General features: G+C 34.5%; 1 protein-coding gene across 1 annotated transcript; it reads left to right on the forward strand.

Annotated features, from left to right (window-relative positions):
* The first annotated feature begins 5,533 nt into the window (after positions 1–5,533).
* Positions 5,534–15,765, forward strand: LOC133185790 (uncharacterized). Its single transcript, XM_061321084.1, has 3 exons — positions 5,534–5,680; positions 6,845–6,961; positions 15,537–15,765. Exons 1-3 carry the CDS (start codon positions 5,611–5,613, stop codon positions 15,689–15,691), a joined length of 342 nt encoding a protein of 113 aa, XP_061177068.1. The 5' UTR covers positions 5,534–5,610; the 3' UTR covers positions 15,692–15,765.
* The last annotated feature ends 5,239 nt before the right edge of the window (positions 15,766–21,004 follow it).

Raw genomic sequence — 21,004 nt, forward strand, 5'->3', positions numbered from 1 at the left:
AAGATTTATTGACGCTCTACTTTGTTAGAAAATTGATGGAAATCGATCAGGTCCTTGCCATTCTAGATATATTTTTGCATGGGAAACCGTATAATATCAATATTTGAATGATTTTTTTTTCAGTTAAATTAATGAATTGTTTGTTTTTGTTCGTATCTTGTTTAACGTCTCTCTCGACAATTTTTCACTCATATGGAGACGCCACCACTTGCCGATGGAGAGCTACAAATTTTGACCTATACTCGGCACATAGGGCCATTGAGCAGTGAGGGATCTTTTTCGTGCCAGCACCTACTGCGACACGGGACCTCGGTTTATACGGTCTCATCCGAAGGACCGGTCTCCACGTCCCACAGTGGAATTCGAACCCGCGACGTAAGGATCAACTCCTTACTCCGCGACTCTAGAGCAGACGCCCTCACCACTGCGCCACGCGGGCGACAATTAATGAATTGAAAAAAATTAAAATTTGTCAAAAAATCAAAATTCAAATTTTTTGAAACCTATTGTATAGATTTTAAAAATTGGGGAAAATTATTTTTGAAAAAAATTCATTAAAAATTTTAAAAATTCAAATACTTTTTTTAAATTTTAAAAGTCATATGCACATCTAAAAGTATTAATTAATCATTCCTGATAATTTCCGATTTCTAGCTTAGAAATTTAGGAGGAGTATATAGCGTCAAAAAAATAGCAGCTAAACGTTAGAAATAGACAATTTTCGCGACTAGAAGTGAAGTCAAGAAATTAAAATAAAAACGTCCTCACCGAACCATTACTGAGATATCGATGTACAATGTAGAAAAAAATAAGAACAAGAAAAATAAACAATGCAATAATAGAATGGTCTTCCGCTAAAGACGGGAGAACTTTATTATAATTCTTTCGAAGACGTGAAAATTGAGGACGTTTGTATGCATATAATAAATAAGAGATTTTACAGGGCCAGATCCTTTTTTTTTTTTTTTTTTTTTTTTTTTTTTAAAAATCGCCAAAAAAAAAAAAAAAAAAAAAGACTAAAAGACTGATTCTTGAAATAGTCGTGTAAAAAAACCTTGAAAAATATAAATATTGTACAGAATATTTAACTGTTGTTACTTATAAAAAGGACTGTACTTCATATTGAACGTCCCGTTCTTCTTAACTCGGAACCAAACCAGCTAGATCATCTATAATTTTTTCAAGCTATTTACTCACGTAATACTTAGTATATACAGTCCCTGAAACGTTCTACTTTCCCACTTTAAACGGTGAGCGAACTCTGAACGAACGGTGAACGAACGCAAAGCGAACGGTGAGTGTACGATGTGTGAACGCTGAATGCAACTTTGTGAACGATGTGTGAACGCTGAAGGGTGAGCGAACGCAGAACGCGAACGGAGCGCAAACGCGAGCGCAAAGTGAACGGTGAACGAACGGTGAACGCAAGATGAACGATTTATTCGGAATACCTCTGATCTTTTCCTTGCATTGTAACTATTCTATTGTATTCGAATGCCTGGTGCTAAAAAATAAAAAAAATAAACAAATCAATGAAAATTGTCCTAAGAAAGACGATACATGCACATTAAGTAAAATTATTCATTTAAGTTTCTTACAATATTTTCTGCACATATGTACGATGTTTAAATTCAACTTTCTAATAACACGATTTTTATCGCTGTAAAACATTGTAATTGTTACCGAACGCTGTAGTATAAAAGATAAAATTAATCTAGTTGTAAAATAGATATGTTTATTCTTATTTGATATAAAAAAAACCCATTACAAATAATGTGGATTTTAGAAGAGAAAACTATGGACTTATAGAATGAATTACAACGGTTGTAACAACCATACATATATTTCCGTGCCAAGGCGATTCTGTGTAAAATAATGAGAAATTTTTTTTTTTTTTTTTTTTTATAAAGGCATGTGGCCGGATTGCATAAATACACTCGTATTTTAAAATTTTAACGCAATAATATAATTATATGTCAGTTTTTTTAATGATGATTTATTGAGCAGACTTCTACATGTATCTGTAGACATTTCCCGGCCGTGATTATACTCGGACAAGATGATACAAAGAGGCAATCATATTATTTGTTATATATTAAATTTTCACAACTTGATATTTAAGTAATATACTGTCATAGTTTTTATTAAACAGACAAATGAGAGAGAGAGAGAAAGAGAGAGAGATATTCGGTTTTACCACCCCCTTCCTCAAATGTTTGTACCTATATCAAACAAAAATCCTTAATTTTTTTTAAAAATACCAGGCAGTGAAAGTAACCATTTTTTATCAACAAATCCATTTGTTTTACAGTCATAATCGGTTTTTATTTTCCTGCTTCAAGTTCACACGAAGTCCACGTGCTTGACCTGTCAATCAAAATCATTCGACACTGTGCAGGTGTGAAAGTCTCGTCACACCGACGGCAAAGTGTTAGTATTTCCAAGAAGTTTTAACACTTTTCTCTTATCATTTCTAGATCTGATTCCAACATTTCTAAAAAATAAATAAATAAATAAATGAATAAAATACATTTGGAATAAACACTTGGAATGATTAAGCCGCTTGAATTTGAAACATACTCCCTGCCAACTTAAAATGTCACCGCCGGCACATGTAAATTTTGAACTACTATTTTTTAATGACTTTGTTTAGATTCATGTTTGTTTTGAGACTGAAATTTTTTGTGCTACAAAACACATTAACTTCTTTTAAATGGTAATTAAAATATACTGGAAATAATAACTAAATAACCGATTTACAGGAGGGTGGGGGGGGGGGGTCTTAATCATATCGAATGGTAAATTTAAAGTTTACGTTGAAAAATATCAATACTGGAGAATTACCATGGTTATATAAATGATAATCATGTTATAAAGGTATTTCTCTCTCTCTAATTAAAGACTTCATATGTGTTAAGTAGAAAAAAATCTATAAAGTATTACATTTTTAAAAAATATTTTTAAAACCACACTAATTAACTGGATATCCGTAGTAGTGTTTATAATTCTAAGAACTAGGTCTAACATGTATTTCTGTATTATTAAAAAAAATGTGATAGAAATAAATATTTTCGTATTTTTGCTGCAGTTTGTAAATTAATTGACTTCGATTATTATCTACCCAATTTAACGATTTGTCGTCTTTAAGATAACAACAAAATGTTGCTGTGCTTGAAGTTTCTGCAGATTACCAGTATTTAAATTTAATTTTTCAGCATCGTTCTACATAGGTACATACATGTACTTATAACAACATTTATTTTCCAGATAAATTTAATAAATAACCCAATAGCTAAGTTAGAATAATAAAAATAAATATTGTACATAATTTTCCCATGAAATCATGATTCTTTAAACACGATATGTTAATTATCAAATTAAAAACCTGTAAATCCTTACTTAAAAAAAGATAAGTCCTTTCACTTCGAAGTTCCGAATGACAATAAAGACTGAACGATAAGTGAACGGTGAACGCAAAGTGAACGGTGAACGCGAGCGCACGGTGAACGCTGAACGCAAAACTGTGAACGGAGAGCGAACGGTGGAGCACGGTGAACGAACGGTGAACGAACGGGGAACGAACGGTGAGCGAACGGAAAAATGGGAAAGTAGAACGTTTCAGGGACTGTACTTCTAATCACCTGTATATGGGGTTTGTTTCCTAGTTCATTCGATACGCAAGAGCATGTTAAACGTACGGCAAATGTCTAAAAAGAGACAGGCTGTTGACAAATAAGTTGATAATACAAGGATATCAAACATCTGGTTTAAAGTAAACGTTTCGCAAAATCTATGGTCGGTACAATGATAAGTTTGCATATACAACCTGGAGTTGCGTCGAATGCTGACTGATGTCTTTCATTTCATACAGATTGTGTGGTCATTATCTTCACTCTGAATTGACTACGGAATTTCCAGTTTACCCGATCATGACAATGAGAGCGGAGCGTGTATTACTGGTCCGCTTACTCCACCTCTGTTTTCAGAGGTCCGTGTTGGTTCTGCTCAAATATGGACTTTTGAGAATGATCAATTAATGTTCGTTATCTTCACATTTCATTCTCATAGTAGGCAAGTGTATCTATATTTTTGTCCCCCGCTTTCACTGAAAGTGGGGGATATTAATTTGGGTCTGTCTGTCTGTCCGTCCATCATTCCGTCCGTCTATTTCTGTCTGTCTGTAACACTTTCGTTTCCTAGCGATAACCCTGTAAGCTTTCGCAATGAAATTTTGCATAGCAACTCCCTATGGCCGAAAGAAGAACCCTTAAGATTTTGAGGTCAAAAGATCAAAGGTCAAGGTCATAAATTCATAAATTCTGTCTGTTTTAACACTTTCGTTCAGCGCGATATCTCGAGAATCCTTTGAGCTTTTGCAATGAAATTTTACATAACAACTCCCTGTGGCCTAAGGAAGACCCCTATTGATTTTGAGGTCAAAGTTCAAGGTCGTAAATTCATGCATTCCGTCTGTGTGTAACACTTTCGTTTCCGGGCGATATCTCAAGAAGCTTTTGAGCTTTTCCAGTGAACATTTATACAATAACTCCTTATGGCCTTTCTCGCCCCTCTCAAAGTGTCCCGCCCCGTTTTTTTATTTATTGTATTAAAAATCGCTTGGCACTATTTTTAGCACAGGGGCATGTGGAGAGCTATTACGTATAATACAGGTTATCGGCGGACTTTATATTCCAGTTACATCTATTAGAACTTTTTAGTAAAAGCTAAATTATGGACACCATGTATTGTGTATTTTGACAATATTGAACATGAATATAAACATTATATGTGACCTAATCTTTGAATATAATTTGCTGTAAAATCAAGTGCCTCCGTGGTCTAGGGGTATGATTCTTGCTTAGCAAGTGAGAGGTACAGGGGGTTCAAATCCCGGACGGTCTTTTTTTTTTTAAATTTTTTTTTGGATTTACTAAATGATAGTATTCAACATGTGAAATGAAAAAAGTTATGACGTCTGGCGTGTACAAACTCATAAAATTATTATTACACTGGGATAAATATCTATATAAAAAGAATCTTCTCTACACGAATTAAAGAATAAGCAATCAAATCTTTATATCCATATTGGCATTTTTTATTTCCTTCAATATACATGACTGTATACATCTAATAATTCTACAAATCCAAGGGAGGGGGGTCCGACCCCCCCCCCCCCTCTGAACTGCGCATGCTCTTATTTTTTTCCCTAAGCGGGGGACACAAATTCTCTGAATTAGCTTGTTTTTAATTGAGCTGCATTTCTGCCAAATTCTTGATTTACGTAGAAATTAAATTTTCCATCTCATTAGAGGATAAGAAATGATATAAGGTACAGAAGAAAAGTTTGTAAGAACTTCAAAATTATCAATCATGTGTTTCCGTAAATTTACATTACCAGGTATTTCAATGGAACTCATGTGTTACTCCGCCTCTAGAGCGTATATATATAATAACTACACAGCATATCCTTGCAAATCTAACAGTATGTCGAGAGGAATGAAGGTGTCACTCGTTCTTGCCTGCTTTCTAGGCTTTATCCAACAGACTTTGTTCGGAGGACCCGTGTGTCAGGTTGAAGATTGCGGAGAGAACGCACTTTGTGTAGAAAATATGTGCGAATGTGACAAGGGATTTTACAATTTTTTCTCTCCCTACATTGCTACTATAGACGGCTGCTTTGGTAAGAATTAGTTCCCCCTACACTGTTAGACGACTGTTGTGGTAAGAATTAGTTCCTTACTATACTGCTCTTTTAGAGGGCTGTTTTAATATGCTTTTGAATGATTTACAAAAAACGGAGGCAATAATATTCCATTTTCATCATATTTTATTATCCAAAGAGTTTTGTTATGTATATTTAGCTGTAATAAAAAAATAGCAATAGTGAATAAAATTGAGGTATTTTCTGACAAATTCTCAGGAGCCACAAGTGTGAAAAATAGGTTATTGACCTTATTATTTGTAAGTGAATAATAACACCACAATCATAGGTTTACAATTTATGTAAGTCTTTTTCCATTCATATCAATTTATTCTTTTGCCATCTGAGTAAATGTTAACGTCATCCATAAGCGAATTTTGCATAATAGCGATCGGCGCAAAAACCTACAATTTCAAAACGTAGTTTGTGGCATTTGTAAATCAATTCCCAATCTTGATTAGGATCCCAATTTCTAGCACATTAAGCGGCTGTCATACGTCAGGCTCCTGGCTTTTCAGTTTGTTGTCATTTTTTGTTGTTGTACCAAGCACTTCCTCCATCGGATAACACTCCAGCTAAACCTTTAAACCATATGAAAAGTATAAATCAGTGTTCAACACACACATTTGTGTCGTTCTATCCTTCACATCTGCTAGACAGGAGTCGGAACCCGCTAACAATGCACTGAAAGATAATTTGGTGCGCCGCATTAAGGACCGAAGTTACCATTGTGACAATATTTAACTGAAAGTGTTTGCATAGAAAGTCATATAAATGCTATTTATGCTGTCAGGTTCATGAGTTTTTAAACATTTGATTGCCAGATAATCTGAATTTTATAGATATAAATTTCCTTTCATTGTCTTTCCTATTGATCTAGCATCTAACATAGCATCATAAACAATGATTTTTTTTTAAGTGAAAAAAATCATTAAATACCGTTTCCATATTCATATGACAAAACAATCTAATAATATTATATTGAAATATTGAATAAAACATAATTTTTCAACAACGTAAAAAAAGGAATGATTTCGTTCAGAAAGATTTTGAAATGCTTAAAAAGTGTACGCTTTTCTGGGACAACCCTCTTATATGTCAACTTTTCTTCCTGATAAAATGAATTTAACTTTTTGTTTTCAGCGACTTGTGATATTACGGGCGACAACTCCGAATGTAACAGGAACCAACTTTGTGAAGTCAAGAATTTCTTCCCTGAATGTGTCTGTAAAGAAGGTTTTACAGGAGAACAATGTGATGGTATATGATACTTTGTACAGGAGAACAATGTGATGGTATATGATACTTTGTACAGGAGAACAATGTGATGGTATATGATACTTTGTACAGGAGAACAATGTGATGGTATATGATACCTTGTAATTTTTTAAAGGCAAAATTTGATTTAATCCAACAAGGGCTATGGAAGGTGAGGATAGCAAACAGAAACGATATTTTTGAGTCCAATTGAAAAATACAAATTGAAACCAGATCAAAGTCGAACCTTGAAAACCTCAGAGGTAAGATCGGGTTTGGGTGCCATGAAGATACTACAATTAGCACTTCCTGTCGACTATTTGATTTTGTGGTCACTCAAGCACGCAAACACAATAGCATTGATTTCTAACTCACGTACATCGGTAAACTTTTCCGTGGTGTTGCAAGCACATGGAGGACTTCCTAAATGATTGTGGGGTGTTCTTTCATTTTATTCATTTTAAAACCTTGCATGCATTAAAAGAAAGTTACTTGGATAACTGGTAAACATAATCATATATTACATGTAAGGTAGATCGCCATGCTTGATCGCATGGTTCACCTCGAGGCAATACTTAGTAGATGATTGACACGGCGAGAGGCCCAACTTTGAAGGTGCTAATGATAAGTACCTGGTAACAACTAAATTAATGATTCGGCAGATCTTTCTCGATTCATTCAATACAATTTAGTCTCTCAAACCATGTAAATGGTAGATGAGGTACATAAACATATAAAAACGTTTATACAATGGGTCACGCAAAAGCTGGGATTAATTAATCTAGCTAAGGAGAACATACCACACAATTAATTGTAAAAAATTTCCTACAGTTTACCAGTGCGAGTATGTATACAAAAATACAGCAACCATACGACAATACGTAGCCGCGCGTTCTGGTTTACATGTACTTAAGTGATTGCTTAAAAGTTTAATATTTAGAAATCCGTAAGAGCACAATAAATTTTAGCGTTCAGAGGCACTTGCGCCAAAGGCGCTAAAATTAGTAGCGCGCAATATTTTCTCATTTTACAGTATTTCCACACAGAATTGTCTAAGGATTATCTTTTGGCCTGATCATGACAAGGAGCATATGGCGGGTGTGAGCGGTCGGCAGGGGTTGGTTACATGACATGATAGACATGACACCTGATCCCACCTCTGATTTTGTAAGAGGTCCGTGTTTGCCCCCACTCCAAATTTGTATTGTTTCAATGGATTTTTGAGATAGATTACCGTTCAATATCTTACTTTTTCAATCAAGAGAAAACACGTAGGTTTGGTTCAGAACTATTACTCTAAAACTCATAAAAAGCAATATTACAAACCTCGTGGTTGAGGTTGTAAAAATCAATTACTGATTTAATATTTAACATATGGCTTTATGCTGAAGGTGCACATTCCTAGAGGTAGGAAAACATTAAATCTGTATGAACTATATTAGGTCAAATCAATACATCCCTCTTCACCCAAGACAAAAATAAAACCTTGAGAATTTTAAGCGAAAGAAATGACAGCCTCTTGATTAAAATTGAAGATGTATGCTGACAAATTCGTCTTTATAACGAAATTGCAAAATTGTAAATTATCTAATAAGATGTTTTCCGTTTGCCCAATCCCGACAAGAAGCACACATCGTCTGTGACCGGTCAACAGGGGATGCTTATTCCTCCATGGTACCTGACCACCCTTCTAATGTTATAAGAGGCCCATGTTTACTCTGCTCTGAATATGTATTGTTTCAATGGATTTTTTTAGCTTGATTACTGTTCGTTATCTTTATACTTCATGTAAAACTTTTTTTTGTGATCAGGCTGTCTTTTAGGCTTGAGTTCCCAGGATTGTCTTTCAGTTTACTACTGAATGGTCATTATCAGATACGTCAACGGATTCTTTTGCGCATATATTGGGGACACATGAATCGTTATACGTTCACTGTTTGATATGAATTTCTATATAGTTGTGCAGCTTTTCTTTATTAATGACGCATTTTCATCTTCGAAGGTTTCTGAGTTCTTGCATTTCTACCTCATGATGAATATCTCAGGCACAAACACGGTTGATAGCTTGTCGCACCTGGACTGACGTTGTTCAACTTTGGACTCTACGACGAAGATCTCATTTGCTCTTCTTTTGAAGTTTACTTTTTCTCTCGTATATTTCTCTAGTAATTCTCTGTGTTCAACCCTTTCACTCATCTTTCATAACCTGTATGAATTCTCCCCTTTTATAGAGCAACTCTGCCGGGCTTTTTCCAGAAGTAGAATGAGGTGTTGCACAAAAAGCAAATAAAAACTTGGGTAACTCTTGTCTCAAATCTTTGCCTTCTTCTTAGCAAATTTCGGTTTTGCTATTTTACCTTCCCTTTTCCCTGCGGCCAGTTTGATTGATTGTATATTGTTTTACGTCCCATTCGAGAATTTTTCACTCATATAGAGACGTCACCATATACCGGTGAAGGGCTTCAAATTTTGACCTTTACTCGGCACTCAGGGCCATTAAGCAGTGAGAGATCTTTATCGTGCCAACGCCTGCCGTGACACGGGGCCTCGGTTTTTAAGGTCTCATCCGAAAGACCCGCAACTTTCACTCCAAAGTGCCGAGCGCATGGCGAAGGAACAGTTGCTACCTATTTTTTATCGACTTAGGTCTGTCGCGGCCGAGATTCGAACTCACGACCTCCCGATCACGGAGCGAGCGCTCTACCGACTGAGCTACCGTGAACGGTTGGCCAGTTTGATATCGCACGAATAAGTTCATTACCGTTTAAATCTAGGTATTGTCTAAACTCCGATACAAATTGCGGGTAATTATCACTCAGCATGCTGAAAGGTAACCAGTACTTTCAAGTTGGAAAATGCTTCCCTCACAAGTAATCTTCTTTGTTATGCATGGCTTCTTCCTGGAGAAATAGCCTCTAAGTTTATGAAACAAGAATATCAATAGTTTCGTTTAAAGTCATCATTTCGAAAGTTCTATGGTGGATACAATCACCTTGTCAGCAAATGCAATCTATCATTAAGTCATATACCGACTGATTATTAGGCCACACAGAATTGTGAACGGATTTTCCGTTACTTCTCGATCATGACAAGGGGCACACGTTAAGGTGACAAATGGAAATATCGGCGAATTATTAAGATAGAAAATACATTCTTTACAACAATAGGCGATTCTTTTTAGGACTTTTACTATAATCGGAAAAAGGTAATGTGGTTTTAAAACTACATGTTGAAGACAATTAGATTTCGTCTTTAGACTGGTCACGTGATGTGGTATCACGTGATTTTAGCAAATAAAACTGCAGTATTGAGGCCATCTATAAATTCCAATATTGCAAGGGCATGCCAATTATTTCTGTTAATTATTTTCAACACTCTTTGTAGTTTGTGAAGAGTGCTGCGAACCTATATAGATTCTACTGTCTAATTGATAAAATTACATTTGTTACTCTTTGTAGTTTGTGAAGAGTGCTGCGAACCTATACAGATTCTACTGTCTAATTGATAAAATTACATTTGTTAGACCGCATGTTGAATATTTTGCTGGACAACTATATTAAATATAGATATAATTAGTTCATTTGCAAGATTTCATGAGGGTCGCAGCACTTTTCAAATATCTTCATACTTCTTGAGTTTATGTGTAAAAGCTTGTCATGATCCATTGAGGGAATGCTTTTGCAAATCATCGATTTATCAATACCCTTCTATTATCCTTCAATGAATCTGCATACAAATATATGGCAGTATCACTTGTCTAAGGAATGTACGGAAATTATATGAATAATATAATGAACTAGACATCGCATCCAAGGTAATGGCCTCTTATATATCTGCAAATAATATTTTATTTGATTACAAAATACATTTTTCATTGTATAAAATATAACTTGATCCGCCTCTCACTGCACATAAACTGCATCAAATTTTACGATATGAAGTCACACTGACAAGTGCATTGCGATCAGTGAATTGTTTATATTTGCTGTGTGAGATTTAACTAACGACAAAAGTGCATGCAATAGTAAGTATTGAATCCGATGTAGTTTCAAGCTATTCAACAGTTTAAAATAAATCGTTTCATTTTGTGGTTATTTGAGGAACTGTTGTCCTTTTCACAAAAAATCTTCAGATTTTAACTTAAGAATCTCTTACGACAAATCTTAAGTGTTTTTCACGAACGCATTTGTAGAAGATTGAACTTACGACAGAATTTATCCCTAGCAACGACTTCAATATTCTTTATAATCCTTAAATAAGTGGTTGAAAATAAAAATAAAACTTAGTTTTTAATATATGCCAGCATAGCAAAAACATTATTGACAACAAATTTCGAATGCAATCGTTTGTGAAGCAAGGAAGTTTAAAATCTGATGTCAAAGTAGATCTTACTAAAATCTTAAGTGAAACTTACATCGTAAATATTTTGTCCTGTATTTCGTTTAATTTTTCGACAATATTATTGGACACTTCCAATACTATTGGAAGTTCCTTTAAAAGGATCCTTTTAATGTGTATTTTAGTTTTTGTGGTTTTTGTGGCTATATTTTTACAATGAAATCGGTTTTAAAAGACTTAAGAGAGGGTTGGGGCCCTAGTAAAGTTACAGATTTTGCACTCACAACTCTCTTAAGAATTTTTGTGAAAACCATTTCTATCATGAGTTTTCACTTAAGATAAAAATATGTCTTACGATTTTTTGTGAAGAGATCCACTGATGTCATAGTAAACATTTCCCGATATGTATTGTTTTAATAGACTTTGAGCTTGAATACTGTTCGTTATCTCCATATTTCATTTTAAGACTTATAGAGGGTAAAGGTCCCATTAGGTATATAGCAATTGATTAACAATTTGTTTAACTGGTTCGGGTTTATTGTTGTTCCGTAATAGTTGATATTGATGACATAATCTGATAAATCGCTCGACTTTGTTATCGATACTCGGCCACCATACTTTTTAGCTGAATGGCTGTTTTGAGCAGACAATGCCCTGATTTCCTTCATGAGCCAGAAATATTGTTTACTTATTGAGACATTTGGGTGATATGATGCATGATCCTGTAATACTATTTTGTCATGCCCAAAAGTTCCGCTTCCACGGTACAATTTTTTTTAGTTTTGACCTCTACAAGTCGAAAGTCCTCAGAATTTTTTTCTGATGAACCCTTTCAACGGCCAGCACTTTTGGCACAGCATTATCTGCGATGGAATATTCAACAAAAGAGTATTAACGGCAATTTTTGGGTCCAGGTACATAGAATGTTGTATTCATACGGCTGCAGTTGCATAGCCCATTGATCGATCTTGGCTTGGCGGTTTTACTCTGAAAAGTAAATGCAGATCAATGACTTATGATCTGTCCAGACTTTGATCTCTAATTCGTATACGACACCCAGCTACTCGCACTCAGTCTGTTCTGCGTCAGTTATATAGATCAACTTGCTTTAAAGAATCCATCAGATTTTTTTTGTGCTAACTTGTCCCAGTATTCTATAGGACTTGTATGCACAATTTTTCTCTTCTTGGCTTTTGGGTGTTCTAGACATTCAAAAACACGTCTAATTATAAAACTACATGATATATCTGAATGTCGAGTTGAAATTTAAAGCCACATCAAGTGTTCTTTTTTCTTCTCATGTAGAATTTTTTAACAAAGTTGCTTCATCGGAATATCAGGTGGTTACTAAAAAAGCACCATTAGTGCCCATCGAAACAGTTTTTGGAAGACCTGGTCACGGAAGACTACATCAATATTGACAATAAGGAGCTGGAGCATCCTTTTAATATTAATTTCAGAATACTTGTGTGTAGAATCAGAGTGATTTTTAATGAAGGAATTTTGTGGATTACCAATCACAAGATACGAAAATTTCCAAGTTCCATTTTTATTAAGGAAGCAGTTGTCTATGACAACAAAAAGTCTAGCCTTTAATTTATCGTGAGGAATGGTTGTATAAAGTGTAGAAAGGTCGTACGTTGGATGCTGTTAACTTTAGAAAAAAAACTATAATTTTAAATTTTGTAAAAACTTTTTCGAGTGTTTGAGAATCCACATCTGATTTACAAGGTTTCTAGAAGATGCTGTGGCACAGTACGTCTGAAGTTTTCTCCATGACAGAAGTTTATATTTTTGTACGGAGTAAAGAGGCTTTGTAGAGCATTTGCTGGTCCCGGCAATGTATCTTTGTTTGTAAGGTTTTATATGAAGTTTAGGAATCCAGGATAATAGGGTAGATCGAACTTACCTTGGATGACTGGAATGTTGAAAGTATTAAACAATGAAATGTAATTTTGAAGAATCTCATCCTTAGAAAGAGAACTATGGGTATAAGTTGGATTCCCAGACGTAGGATTAAAACCAAATTTTTATAAAGATCAGCTATAACAATGAACCTTTCAAACGAAGCCAGCATTGTTACAAGCCTTGTTTACTGGAACATTACATATTGTTCGAGTAGTCTTTCTAATTCTTTAATCACCTCCAATATAGTGAAAACAGAAAGGATATATGATTCGTATATTGCCTTTTAACTTCCTAATATATATCTTTAATATATTTCTTATACACTAAATCCATTTTGAAGAAGTGTCTTCTTTTTCCTATTAGCCCAACGTCTGACATAGTCCTTGAAAGAATTCATGATAGAAATGAAGTTCTATCAACAACTGAAAGATCGGTGCTCCCTATATTTAGGATCTTTTAATATGGTTGCTTTTAGGTCCTCAATTTCAACTTTATTAACATCACAGACATTGACGTTTCCAGGTCATTGAAAGAAGAAGTAGAGCAGGAACAATTAAGAGGATTTTGTTTTAGGTGTTCAATATCTAGGTACTGTAAGGATTGTTTATAATTGAAAAGTTTGGAAACAACAGTTTGGATTAGCTGTAGAAAATATAGGGTGTAGACCTCAACTTGAAATATGACGGAATGCAAGACCGATTTTTTTAATTTTTTTTAAAATCAAGAATGTTCCTTATGCTCACAGCATCTATTTCAAACACTAGCTTGTATTCTTCTGTGAAGTATGGACATGCTTAAGCTTCTTGAAATAGTCCATTCAAAAATTTCAAGGGAACTGAATAAAGTTTAGTGCGAATGTAATGGAGACCTAGTTGTTCATTTACTAAGCAAAGTGAATGAAAAAGAGACATCATGTATATTTAGTCCATTTTACGATTGATGTCCATGACTGACTACGTCTACTTCTAGGTATATAGTTAAAAAGTCCAAACGCATTCACAGTGGCACATTATGGGCATTAAAGATTCCATACATTATTTAAAAGGTCGTTGCAACCGTATGGAAAAACAATGCCTAGTTTCCTAATCCAGTATTCTTCTCGTTGTCTATGTAATGAAGTACTTAAGGTGAGACTATTTGTTGGATGATATATCCCCCCCCCCCCAAAAAAAAAAAAAAAAAAAAAAAAAATTCTAATTCTCAATGAAAAAACAGTGGTCAGGAGAATTGAAATGTTTATAAAGATATTGATGTTTCCCATTACTCATGTCAACCTATGCTCCGACATTCTCTTAGTGAGCGAACCCTTTGTTTCTATAATATAAATCAGTCCGCATGGAGTGCATTTAACTCCGTAGACAACGTTTGAAGATTTTAATCTCAGATTGTCACTAGTTTTAGTATAAAATCTTTCTCCAGTAAAGTTGCTTTAAAACGAAGTATCACAATATATCACAGGTTTCGCAATATCTCTAGTAAAACACCCAACAGATGTGTAAGCTTCTGTGGTGTCTTTTATCTCGAGTTCAGTGGGTATATCGAATCAACGTATGAATGATAATTGCTAAAATGTCGTCGATATATCTTGATGTCTAATTGAAGGCCATTTAAAACTTCGGTCAAACAAAAATAACAAAACCTTTACGAGCAATTAAACTCATTTTACAGTAGCTTTTTATTCATAAAAAATATCTAAAAAAGAATTCTTAGAGTTCCTTGTAGTTTCGTCCGGATGAAAAAAGTAAAAATAACAAACACGGATCAATTTCATAATTCCTATAAATAATTAAGCAAACATACGGACCCTTGAAAACATCAGAAATAGGATCAGGTGCCTGGGAGGAGCAAGCATCCTCTGTCATGATGTCTCTACTGCCGTGAACCCTTTGTTTTGGATCTCTGGATTTTTTTTATCCTCAATGACACTCCTACTAAATCTTTCTATCGAATTTCTACAGAGTGATATACAAACGTTTTAGCTTTTGTCGCAACTTTTTTCACCAGAAGAGACTCGACTAACATATTTCCACATCTGCATTACCTGTGATAAGATCTTTCCGAGTGCACTATGATGTTTGACTTCATAATTTTGTCCTCGAAATTTGACTTTATAAAATTTAAAGCTCGGCCATAACTCTAGCACCGGAACATATTTCATTAAAATTATGAAACTATTTTTTGTCTGATTTTACAATACATGTATGCCGTAAATCAATGTACCTCAACCAATAAGATCCTTAAATCGGGGATCCACAATTCTGCGAATTATCTTTCTAAATAAAAATGAAGGTAAAAAATATAAAAAGTTTAATAAGAAATGACTTCATTTTAGAGCGGATCACCACCACCACAATGGCAACTACCTCTGCGATGACAACCACAATACGAGAACGAGGCTTGCCACGTCTGGCGCTGACTGCGGCATTAGGTATTCCTGCTTTCATAGTGGTAACCGCTGGACTTCTGGGATCTAGTTATTATGGATAGAGATTGTGTGTAGAGTTTTTTTCTGAATATTTTTAATTATCAATAAGGAGAAAAATAAAGCATGGAAAAGAAAATTTGTGTTTTGCAGTGCATGGCAGTAAAATCATGCAATAAATAGAGAGATATCACACAAGAGAACAATGCAACCCATTCACTAAAAAGCTCAGATTAGCTCCACTAAGCCACATTTCACTTTTTGACAAATAACTAAGTGTTTTAAGCCCCAAATTAACCTCAGTTCAAAGAGAAAATCCAGTTGATACGATCAATATCCTTGAAAGATTGATGGCCTGATATTGATAAAATTTTAATGAACAGACGATAAAATGAAACAATTATAATATTTTTTTTTTCTGTAGTTATTTAAAGGTGATATATACTATTGTACAATTATGGACTTGAGTGTAGATCGATATGTGGTTATAATAACAAAATGTGAAAAATCACAAATAATTGCAGTTTTCTGTGATTATACTGCCTTTTGAAACAAATTATTTTGTCAATATAGCTGGTCGATGGCTGATTCAACTGATTACTCACTCACGCACGTGCACGGTAAATATTTCAATATATTCCCGAAAAATTGAAACTCCCTTCCGGAACAAAAGTTCCCGCTTTTTAAAGAAATTAATAATTAATTTGTACCATCAGCATGCTTGTATGATTGCATTTCGTGTAACATGAGAGAGAACTTGTCCACGGATAAGAGTTTTAATGATCTTTTATCACTTCCGAGTGAGCACTTAGTTTCATAGGTTTACGAACCCGAAGATTTGTGCACAAGCGCCAATGATAACAAATCGATCGTTAATGAAATTTCACATTCAAGTGCTTCTGATTGTGCAGCCTCGCTACTTTATGAAATAACATTCTTTTTGTCGACTGGCCAGGGTAATTGTAGAGACAAATTTGTAGAAAGAGATTTTCACTCACTGAAAACACTGGTAACCAAGACTGTTGAATTCAATAAAGATTCAGATTCAGATGGACATTTTCAAGACGAATCCTGTGTCAAACAAGTTTCTGATGATACACAACATCCCACACCTGATACAACTTCTGAGAATGCAAAGGCTATCAATTGAGGAAGGTCTTGAGAACTGCTTAACAAAATTTGACAACTGCAGTCAATCCATTACACAAACAATAATTGAAATAGTTGAAAGTTGCAGTACAAAGAACATGAAGCAAATGGATACACTGTACAAGCTCAACGTAAACGAATCTACAAGGAAATTATTGGAAATAGATACCATACGAATTACAGAGAAGCGTTTACAGGATGAACTAAAATTAGTAAAAGGGAACACAGTCATACTGAAATCACAATATGAAAATGCGCTTAAACATGAGCAACAGATGACCTCTGAACTAAGAGTACAACTTGAGAAAATGGTCTCCTCCTCCACCTCCACTGAAGTTGACTTCACGTCAAAAAGACTTGAAAAGAATGAAGAAAATCAACAACTCTCATCCATCATCTCTAAACTGTCAGAAAAAATGAAATTGTTCAAGACGAAAATCTCAATCTTGAAACACAACTGTCTCAATATCTTGACAACTTCATCTCCGAAAATAAGAAAGGCGACTTTCAGAGATCACAGAATTCCGTCAACAAGCCAAAACTTCTTCTGATTGGAACATCCAATATTCGTGGAATCAATGTAGCTTTCCTCACGAATGCTTCCCAAATCACGAAAGTTATGTATTACACCCCAGACGAGACATTGTAGTATATCGAAGACCATAAAGAGATACATAATGTTGTCATTCTGCACTCACTCACAAATTATCTAAAGAAAATGGATCTTCAATCCTGTATAGAGAAACTGTTCAACATTGTTTCAACTCATATCAATTCAAAATGGGCTACAGCTGCTGTGATTATTACCCTGACCACACCCAGGCTAGATGACAAATCTCACTTCACCAACTCCCAATTGATCAACGCCCTGATTAAGCATAAGTTCCATGACAGTGCTTCAGTCCAGTAGATCAAAGCAACATGCTAATGCACGGCAACCCTGATAAATTCCTTCTTTAACCTGATGGAGTGCATCTGAACAAAAAGGTACTTCCGTTCTTGCCAGCAACATAAAACGTGAAATCCAATCAATCCTGGACATACCAGTGTCACGCAGCACCAGCGGATCTAGGGAGAGACATGGAGATTCTAGAATCCGGGGGAGAGGCCGCGGTGGTGGAAGTTTCTTATTCAACTTTAAAAGAATTATACTGTTCCGTACTTAAAGTATTAAATCAAGATTTTTTGGAGTAAGTCATATTCCAAAAATATTTCTAATATATTGTCATGGAGATTGGGTCGTTAATATTTCAGCCATATTTCGGCGATATGTTATAATTGATGATTGGCTCAGGAGCCTGTAACACCTATTGGCTGACGAATATGTTATTACCATTGGACGATGAAACAAAAATTCCTTTTTATGGGTTTTATGAACTGTTATTTCACAAATTCATAACAAAGCTTTTGTTGTTTCAGGGGGGAACATATGTTTACAGACAAAAAAAGGCAAAATATGGTCATTTTATAACCAATGTCAAATGAGATTACAAATAAGATAATGTCTTTTATGAATCTTTTATGTTGGATTTTACATAAGTTAAACATACTGAAAGTTTTAAAGGACATAAATTTATACATTTCTGTGCATTTTTAAAAATCTTGCCAATTTTTAAAGCCTGATTTCAATGGATTACATTTTCAACCCCCCTTTTCAGAAGAGTCGTAAATAAGAGCAATTAAGTTTTTACACTGGTTTTAAAATTTTTAATCAATTAATAATGAACTCTTCTTTGCATTCAATCAAGTTTAATGGCCAAACTGCCATTTGTATTGAATTAAATGGGTGTAAAGCGCAGGCGGGAATCAAGAGTTAGCGTGCGTGGTTCTTTCGTTTTTTTCCTCGTTATTTATTCAGAAAATACAATAAAGAACCTATTCAAATTTAGTATAAAAAGAGAAGCCTAACAATTGGTATGAAATACATCAGCCAAAATAAGACACAGTGATAGGTTGTATTTGTTAACAAGGTCATTATAATGATCAAAGAATGTACAAAATGCTGAATTTGAACGAGGTTGTTGATATCTCAGTAATATCAACTTATCTGTCAGTAGCCTGCCTCGGTTAAAAAATTGCTCGTATTCAGAGCATGTTCTTGAGTATCGAATAAGTTGCAAGACGTAAACACCATATGCAAGTGATAGGGAAAATAACGAAAAATATTCTTTCTACTTATCCTTTGTCTTGCGCCTATAAGTTATTATTAAAGAAATATAATTATTTGCTCATGTTGCTTACAAACAAAAACTCTTGAATATTTAGCATAAAGATATAAAGAGGTAAAGCATGTGTGTTTAACCATCTATTTCCCTCATTCCATGTAGAAAAATGGTTTATTTTAACAGTAGACTATTTGTCCTCTGTTCTCCATCTCTTGTCCCGCTTCCGTTAAAATAACCAGCTTTCCACAACTCCTCACTCGTGAAATATGTTTACGATTGAAGAGAAACTATTAAGTGCGCATGTGCGTTATCAGCTTCTGGAACCACAATAATATTTTTTTTTTAAACCTTTCCACTTTTTCTCTGGAACAGGTGCGGACTTGAGTGTGTAAATTTCTTACAAAGAGAAACTTTTACACAGCAAATAGATGATGATGGTCAATCATAATTTTCTGAGATCAAAAAGATCGGATCATACAACTGGGTGTATGTATTGTAATATACATTTATTGCATGATCGTGAGGGAAATATGAAGAATTATTCAGAGAAGAATGGCATCGCTCGAGAGGAATATGATTTTTCTTCTTCGCCCGAGGGAAATGATTTTTCTTGGCTGAATAATTCTTCATGTTTTCCGAACTTTCTTGCAATAAATTGTTTATTATACAGAAGCAAACACAGCCTTTTAAAATAAACACAAATAAAAAATAAACTTTCAGATTCGGCACAGCTCTAAAATTCACTTTCAGTTTTAAAGTAAAATTACTAAACAATTTACTGTAGTCCCTGGACACTTCTCATTCCAATTTTTAAGCATCCCTATTAAAAAGAAGACCGACAATTTTTGTCAATACTTTAGAGATGAAACATTCAGCACTTGTGACATCTGCTGCTTTCGGGAGTTTTCGTTCAACGGAAAGATAACTATTGCGGGAAGATGCACCGGGTCTCTGAGGAGGTTGAATATGCATGATGAAAAGCATGACGACGACAGGGAAACATGAAGTTGTACGGCCCTGTCACGTGATAATCTAGAATCAATCAGATAATGCGTTGTATAGAATTATTATAATGAGGTATAATAATAATGTTTATATTAATGCAACAAGTTATTTTGATAGCCCAGTAACCCATTAATTTTCTTTCCATAATTCTCTCACAATCCTCTCATCACTAAAACATCATGTCTTATCCCCTTCGATGAATAAAAGGCCTGTGAAAGACAATGTCTATTGCTGTAACCAATCCCAGATGACATGTGCATGATTCGACGGATTACATTCATTTTGGGAATATAACTCAAGGGTTTGGGAATTAAATAAACAGAAAGTCCGAAAGTTAGGATAAATAACAGTTTATTTAACGTCTGATATTATAATAGTTTACATTTACTACAATTAAAGCTTATAATCAATCTTATGTAGTTATAAACCTTACAAAGAAAAACCTTTAAAAATCAAACTCAAAAGATAGACAGATGCAAGGCAGATGATATCATGATAGGCCATGGACGATCAGCCAATCTTAAATAAGGGAGGATCAAAATACAAAGAATGTGAACTTTGGAATAGTTAAAGGGACCTGGACACAGATTTGAAGCTCATATTTTCAAAAATTCTCTGAATAATACCATTGCTAGAGCAATTCACACCGAAATATATTGAAAGCATGATTAGAAACTTTTTTTCTGGAAATCATTAAAACTACCAATTTCGGGACGCGTTTGATTGACACATATCCTTGTACTTTCACAAAGTAGACTTTATCCATAATACTTAAGAAAAGTAGAAATTTAGTTGTGTATTTATGAAAAATATGAAAACTATAATCCAGAAAGTTAAGAGAAGAAATGCGAGAAAGCAAAGCCAATTCACCAATATTGTCAGGCCGTGCTCAGTGATGTGTGCAGACTAAGCAAATTGAACACACACGGTAAAACGTAAACACTAACAATGACAGAGCTCATGGCCTGTTTACAAACACAGGTGTCTGACGTGATGTTATGAAGAATGTCATTGTCATTGAATTCGAAAAATATTCATGTAAGTTCAAATCATTAAACT

This window comes from Saccostrea echinata, unplaced genomic scaffold (assembly GCF_033153115.1).
Source record: "Saccostrea echinata isolate AGI-Se365-2 ecotype Australia unplaced genomic scaffold, CSIRO_AGI_Sech_v1 ptg000012l, whole genome shotgun sequence".
Classification (NCBI taxonomy): domain Eukaryota; kingdom Metazoa; phylum Mollusca; class Bivalvia; order Ostreida; family Ostreidae; genus Saccostrea; species Saccostrea echinata.

What these genes read in the sequence shown, in the direction of transcription:
- LOC133185790 (XM_061321084.1), top strand. Translation starts at nt 5,611, where the DNA reads ATGTGCGAATGTGACAAGGGATTTTACAATTTTTTCTCTCCCTACATT. An exon ending in TACTATAGACGGCTGCTTTG is followed by an intron (nt 5,681 to 6,844) that starts GTAAGAATTAGT and finishes TTTTGTTTTCAG; the next exon opens with CGACTTGTGATATTACGGGC. An exon ending in TACAGGAGAACAATGTGATG is followed by an intron (nt 6,962 to 15,536) that starts GTATATGATACT and finishes ACTTCATTTTAG; the next exon opens with AGCGGATCACCACCACCACA.